This window comes from Trichinella spiralis, assembly GCF_000181795.1.
Source record: "Trichinella spiralis strain ISS 195 chromosome Unknown Scfld9, whole genome shotgun sequence".
NCBI classification, from domain to species: Eukaryota; Metazoa; Nematoda; class Enoplea; order Trichinellida; family Trichinellidae; genus Trichinella; species Trichinella spiralis.
The window spans coordinates 6,882,768-6,890,367 of record NW_003526948.1 but is presented as its reverse complement, the minus strand read 5'-3'; the positions used below and the strand labels follow the sequence as shown (position 1 = coordinate 6,890,367).

The window sequence follows — 7,600 nt, the reverse complement described above, 5'->3', positions numbered from 1 at the left end:
CACGCATACACACAATCAAAACTAGACCGAACACAATCACCCAAAATAACGGCAACTCACAACACCGGCAAAGCACATTCACCACATACGTCACCACCGTACACTGCTGTATTCGAACCCGACACGCAGGTTCGCTAACGTCGACGACAGTATCCGCATTGTCGACGTTTACAAGTCTCTTAACACAGCCATACACCAAATTAGTGGAAAAGCATTTTTATTGAGAGGAAACAAGTTTTTCTTTCTGCGTGTTAAAACAAAAGCAGTTTTAAAATACTGTTGTCAACGTTCCTTTTTATGAACTACTAATGTTTTCTGTTATATTTTCAATTTACACTTGACGGTCACTTCAATAACGTTGCTCCTATCAATCTCAATTGATCACATTCCGCCAGTTGTATGTTTGAATAATGTCTGAATAATGTAAATGATTTCATGTTGTAGTCGTGTGTATTTACTGCTAGATGCAGAATGTTTCCATTCTTTTGCTCGTTTGATCAATTACTTCAATCTTGATGTTTCCTGTAATAGCTTGAGTTATCAGGCCACGCAATATCCGTTTACTAATTAGCTCAGTCTAAGGAAACCCAGCTCTGATCAGTTGCAAAATCCTTCATTTAACAGACAACTCCTGAAAACAATGTAGAAAGCACCGGATGAAATATTACATACTGCAAAACCAGTTGTCTCTTTAGAAAGAATTCGAAAACCACTTTCTTGAATAATATCTTCAACAATATAAGTTTCCATACTTCCTTAATTTCTCAATGTCGGTTATAAAATGTTTTCAATGTTCAAGTTTTCATAAAATACAGTTACTGTTTTCTCACTTTTGCATCGATGTGGTGCGAATTGTGAGTCAACCTGAGGTCGACATTCATGCGCCATTTGCGAATTATCCTTTATCCTCTGTCAGCATCAGCAAAAAGTAATTGGCGTTACAACAAATAACCATAGTGTATCTTCGATGATAGAGAAGATGAGAAATCAAAATGAAATGCTGGAAAAGGGTTATTGAAACAGAATTCAAGACTGTTAATTTCATTTTCCACTGTTTTCTGTCGTGTGTTCACAGCTTCGACAAAGACTTTTCTTAGTGGTATAGTTGAACAATGATGAAATTCCGTTTGTATCGACTTGAATGAACCAATAAAAATGAATATACAGAGAGGAAAATACTCAAGAGTATTAAATTCATTTTCGCTTATTTTCCCCTGCGTGTTCAGCGTTTCGCGTTACAGAAACATATCGTATTTTAAGTGAAACATTGATATGCCAAAAATATTTTCACGGTTAAATTTGAAAAAAATAAACTTAGAAATGAAGTTTATCACCTGAAGCAATAATTTTGTTCAATAAATAAAATGTGAAACTATGAAACCTTTTAAAATCAATACTTGTAATGATGAATCCGTTTTCACTTTACAAGGAAAGAAAATGTTGATAGTAGTAAAAAAAAGTAAAAACTGTTTTTAAGAAAAAGAAAAATAGTACTGGAAAACAAATGAACGTTACCACTACAATTTGACCTATATCGTAAATTAATTATGTTAATAAGGTCATGAATCAAATTTTGATAAACAATTATCATCTAGTAACATATCAACGCCAGGTGATGTTTGACACCAGCATAATCACTGCTTTGCAGAAATGGATGTTATTCTGAACAACACCTTGAAGCATTACTGAAAATGAATCAAGTGCATGAGATGTGTGAGAATTCATCAAATATCTCTCCAATGCGTCAGTTTATGTAAAACATAATAATCAATGGTGAGTGAATCAATACAGTGAGCAAAATGAGCCACCTCTATAGCCAACATATGAACATCGCATAACACGAAAACTGATATGCTACATAACTGCCCTGTGATTGGATTGCTGTTAAGAAGTGGAACAAGAGGAAACATCACTTAAAAGTATTCCAGTGGATCCGATTGTACAGCATTCATTAAATATCTGTAAATAATACCTGCGTCAGTTCAGAAAATACTTGACAACAATCTATCATGAAAAACGAGTGGGCCTAACCATTCAGTCATCATATGAACACTGCATAGCACGAAATGTGAAATGATACAAATGTATCTAGCGATGTTTCACGCCACGATAATCATTGTTGTGTAGGAAACAGCGACGTTTAGAAGAATATAAAGAAATATTTCTGAAAACGAATCAAGGGAATCAGATGCCACAGCATCCTTCGCATCTTCATCGAACAAGTCTCAATCAATCAACAATTTTTCATTTTCTTATTATTATTGTTGTTTGGTGCTCCAGTGATCATCGCTCTTGGTTGGATTATTTTGTATTACCTAAAGAAATATGGTTGCGGTTTCGCTTGGACGTCCGCAACAAAAAACAAATACCACTGATAACCAATCCATCTCCTATAGCAATAAGCCTCTAATAAATTCGTTGAGAACCATCGAACACACTATTACAACAAAGATCGTACACCTTCCCGAATAGTGGCCTGAATTTATATGTTCTGAAATTTACATTAAACCCACAAATTCAGTAAAAAGCATTTGTGCTGGTAAAAGTTTTTACAATATGCAAAAAACCATTTCAAATGATTACCTTGAACAGGATACAATTCGAAAATGTTTCGAAGAATAACAATGACAAATTTCAATAGAATAATAACAGCCAAAATTTCTTCATATAATTTTCCTTTATTCTATTCTTCTTCATTCTTCAATAACAAACAATTATTTAATAATAAGATGAAATGATGAAATGCGCATTTGAAAAACTACAATGAGGAATGAACGTTCAAAATATGCGCTTTAATGGAAAACGTCAATTCTGATGAAAGTGGAGCAAATGTTAACGCGCATTGCTGCTCTTCGTAAGCAATAATTGATAGAACTCCTAATGCGAAACAAGATTGAAAAAGAAATTCTGCTAAAATTGAAGAATGCTTGAATTAATTTGGTTTAATTAGTATTTTTCAAACTCACGTCCCTCAATTCACACATATCTACATTCACTTTCCTCCTCTACTATAATAAATACTCTGATACCAATAAAAAATAGTGTTACTTTCAAAGAGAGTATGAAAATTTTCACTCCAAAACACAATTTTTCTCAAACAATTGGCTTCAATGGATGATTATGCACCAAACCACCATTTTCTGCAACTTCTATTGCTATTTCAGACATCAAATCTGAAGTCGCCTTAAAATTCGGCGATCCAACAAGTGACAATCTACGGGATACATCTTCTTTTGCCTAAATAATAAAAAACGCACATCAAATAACTGGTGTCTTACTCTTGGCACAGTTCAAGCAGCTCACAATGGAACAGAAAAGATGACAAAGTTTGGATTCGTGTACGGAAGATGAATAGCCCCCAGCAATAGTTTGTGAGGCTCGAGATAAGATTACAGCCATTGCGAAAATGTACATAGCGGCTTCTGCAAGTGGAATGAGCAAAAATTGTTTATCGATGATCGCCTTGCCATATTTCAACAGCAAACATTCAACAGCTTCGCCGTACAGTTCAACCAGATGAGTTACCTGATACGCGTACATATTCATTAATTTCAAAAAAAAGATTATGCAAATCAGTACCATTTATTGTTAAAAAAAATAATGAAATCAGAATAAATGTCAATTTACTTGCTTAGCGCATTCTGCCAAGCTTGGATGCACATTTTCAACAAGCGATGCTGCCGAAGTGATCTTTACAATACTAAATAGAAAATAAATCGACATTCAAATATTTTCCAATAACAATATAATTTATCATTGTTGGATTTAAATTTCATATTTTCTTTTTTAGTTTTTTCTTTTATTTCAACATGACATTTAATTATAAGTTTATTTATTCAGCATTACCGTTTAGCTCTGCGAATCACTTCATCACGAATCAGACCATAATTAGCCAGGGGTGTTTTCAATGCTTGCTGCAACTCTTGCAAATGTCCACCGGCGTACTGAATTGAAAATACAAACAAAAAATTGAAAAACTTTTTCAGTAAAAAATAAAGAAAAAAAAAACAAAAAAGTATAAATTCCAACTGCTAAAAACTTGCTTGTATTCCAGTTAACGAAATAAAAAAACGGAGTATATCATTGGTGCCTTCGAAAATGCGAAATATACGCAAATCTCTCATCACTCTTTCCACCCCGCATTCCTGAAATGGAAAAATGTCAGTAAAGAGCAACAATTTTCCTAATGCAGCGAATTATATTTATTCTATTACTTTCATATAGCCCATTCCACCGAGCACTTGAATAGTTTCATCGCAGACGTACCAAGCCGCTTCCTGAAAACAGAAACGGAATAATCATATTGTTCAAAATGATTTTTTTAAAACGCTCACAGAACTATAAATTTTGCTAATTGCAGCTTCGACTTGAAATTCTGTCAATCCTTTATCCATGATACCGCTAATCATATAAGCCATACTCTACAGAAGCAGACATTTGTTAATTGAAAAGCTGTTTGAAAAAAAAAGACACAATGCTCATTGTTGCTTTACAAAACAATTGTATTATTTAAGAAATAAACTGAGAAAAAAAATAATAAATATCTATCTTACTTCTGTTACGTATTGTCGTAAAATCATTGAGGCAATCTTTTCACGAATTCCTCCAAAATCGATCAAAGCTCTACCAAATTGAGTTCTATTTTTCGCATGTTCTACCTAAATTTCTCGAACAACCGTCAATTTATCGCTGCAAGTCGCCCGCTTTTGTTTATTAAGAAAAAAAAAGTTCAAATTTATTTAAGAATAATATTCATTTTTCACAACATACCGCTTTTCCGATGCAATATTTCATCGTTCCACTCATCGCAGCCGCCATGCCAAATCTTCCATTATTTAAAACGTTCATTGCAATTTTGAAACCTTCTCCTTCGCCTAGAATAATACACAAGTGGAATTTCATGCATCATTTGAACAAATGTGTGTGAAATTAGAATAAATTTCAAAGAGAAACAGATAAATAAATAAATAAATATTTTACCACTTACGTCCAATTAAATTCTGTACTGGCACTTTGACGTCGCTGAAGTGCACCTCGGCCGTGTTCGAGGCTTTGATTCCCATTTTGCTTTCTGGTGGACCACTTGTGACCCCTTGAAAATCCCGTTCGACAATGAACGCCGAAACTTTATCCTTCACTGTACCGTCGTTCGCTTGAACCGAAGTCTGCAACAGTTTGGCAACAATCACACAACAATGGTGTAAATGTATATGAAATGCAAATTCATCATCCACTTTGGCAAAAACGGTGAACACGTCCGCAAATCCACCGTTGCTTATCCAAATTTTGTTCCCATTCAAAACGTAGTGCTTGCCATCTGATGACTTCGCGGCGTAACTTTTGATTGACTAAAATATAAAAAATAATACCCAATAAATAAATTGATCTGAAGCAACGCAAAACTTGCATTTGCATCCGAGCCACTGCTTGGTTCTGTCAAACAAAACGCGGCAATCTTTTTACCAGACGCCAAATCTGGCAAATATGTTCGCTTTTGATTCTCATTTCCGTACAGAAGAATCGCTTTAAATCCAATCGACTGAAAAATGAAACAATATTAAATGCTGAACGTTATTGAAAAGCAGGGCGGGGTCTGGGTGAATTTCAAAAACGTAAAAAAATGGTATTTCACTTGATGAGCTCCAAGCATAATGGCAACTCCAAGATCATGCGCACCAACAATTTCCACTAATCTCGCGTATTCTGTATTGGACAGACCCAGTCCACCCAGTTCGGTTGGAACTTGCAGCCCAAAAGCTCCCAGTTCTCTCAACTGGTCAAATTGACTCTGTTCAATCGTTGCCAACGTGTCATTGCGATCCGCATCATTAACCTCCTGAAAATATAATATCCATCAGCTTGCCATTTTCAACAAAGCAATTCATTTATTGCAAAGACAAGAACAAAAATTTACGAATATCTAAATTACGTACGCGGAAAAATTTTTCCGTCGGCTCAACTAACAAATCCAACGTAGCTCTGCTTTCATCGTTCAGCACTTGTGGAAATGGAAACATTTGTTCCACCTGAATCTGTCCCCGGAAAATGTTCATAGCAAACGACTTTGAAATCTTCAATATTAATGCACATTGTTATTCATACATAAAACATCGTTTTCTTCCCTTTTACCGTTGCTTTTTTCGAAATACTCTTCTCATTATTCATCTTTGCATCGGAAGACATTTCGGCCTGTATGATGCTACAGTCATTAGAAACAGAATGTGCTATAGGAAATATTAATAATGTGAAAAACTGCAAATATTCTGTCTCCATTGTAACAACCAGCAACAACAAAATATAATTCTTTCTCAGCTAATTGAACACAAATGTACAAAATAAAATTAATTGAAAAAGTTTAAAAATACTTATACAACAACAAAAGAAGCACTCGATCGTAAAATATTAAAATGAAACACGTGCAATTGAACTAAACAGTCACCAGTTACACTAATTTGTGATCCCACAAAATTACCAATTGCATAGCATGCATTTCAAAAATAAATGTACAACAAATGCAAGCAGCTATTCAATGAACTAAAGCTGTCGTCATTTTTTGCTTTATAAAAATAAGCTAAAATCAATCGAAAATTTAATTTTTACATTCCTGTAAGCTTTAACAAAATTAGACAATCTAGATGAAAAATAAAACAAGAATTATTTATTCATTTACTGAAATATTGCAAACAACAAAAAAGACGATCTCGTTACTTACTTTATTACCACAGAAAGACTGCATACTTCTAGTAAAATGTGGAAGAACTTTTCGTGTTCGAATTGTTTTAACGAAAAATGCCATGGAATTCATTCTCAAAAAACAGTTTAACTGAAAATGCACCGTTGCACGCAACAGTAGTTGTACAGTACTATTGTAAAAATATGAATCTCATGTTCTGTAAAATTAACATTACCATATTTGCTTTTAAGATTATTCAATTCAATTTTTATATCTTTTCATATCAATTTCAAATAAATACAATTTTGCGTTGCATCTGACAGTATGAAATATTTTTCAAATTCTTCAATATATATAGATTAAGCTGTTAACTGTTTCGAATTCAATTCAAAACGCCTTGTAAATATTTTAAATAGTGTGTTTTCAACAATAAAAGTCAATTTCACAACCTCATGATTCTTTTTAACCACAAAAAATATTAAAACTAGCATACGATATAAACAGCGATAATCACGTAAGCATTTTCATTGGAGCCATCTTTTAATACTTTTTTAACTTTGTGTAGTAATTATGAACATTTAGTGCAATTATAAATGAAATTAAATTTTAAAGCTACAAAATTAAAATTATTATTACTAAAGATCATGCAATTTACAAAAATGAATGCTAAATGCACCCGAAAATGTCAAATTGTACATGTCAGTAGAATTTTTTATTTGAAATGAAACTAAAACCAAAATTTTCAGATAGTTTAAATAAGTATAATGTTGCTTTTCGCCACAGTAAGCTTCTTTAAGAAATCATTGATCCATGAACATTGCCACTTTCTTTTCCAGATTTTATACTCAGTTATATAATGCAATACAATAAAAATAAACTAAAATTTGCATTTTAAAATGTAATTTAAGAGTTAAAAATTCCTAAAAA

The 7,600-nt window shown here is 33.2% G+C and overlaps 2 protein-coding genes across 2 annotated transcripts; both read right to left on the bottom strand.

Moving 5' to 3' along the window:
* Positions 1-22: 22 nt before the first annotated feature.
* Tsp_10284 (hypothetical protein) lies at positions 23-888 on the bottom strand (the record flags this gene model as incomplete). The annotated part of the gene is made up of 2 exons (XM_003372476.1): positions 814-888; positions 23-178 (listed from the first exon to the last, which is right to left on the bottom strand). Coding segments are annotated over exons 1-2 (231 nt in total), but the record flags the coding sequence as incomplete, so codon positions are not given.
* Positions 889-3,093: 2,205 nt separating this feature from the next.
* Positions 3,094-6,805, bottom strand: Tsp_10283 (putative acyl-CoA dehydrogenase, C- domain protein). Its single transcript, XM_003372475.1, has 15 exons — positions 6,739-6,805; positions 6,130-6,224; positions 5,934-6,071; positions 5,633-5,836; positions 5,404-5,539; positions 5,254-5,348; positions 4,988-5,165; positions 4,771-4,874; positions 4,554-4,658; positions 4,329-4,421; positions 4,215-4,277; positions 3,847-3,944; positions 3,628-3,700; positions 3,268-3,525; positions 3,094-3,237 (listed from the first exon to the last, which is right to left on the bottom strand). Exons 1-15 carry the CDS (start codon positions 6,803-6,805, stop codon positions 3,094-3,096), a joined length of 1,851 nt encoding a protein of 616 aa, XP_003372523.1.
* Positions 6,806-7,600: the final 795 nt, after the last annotated feature.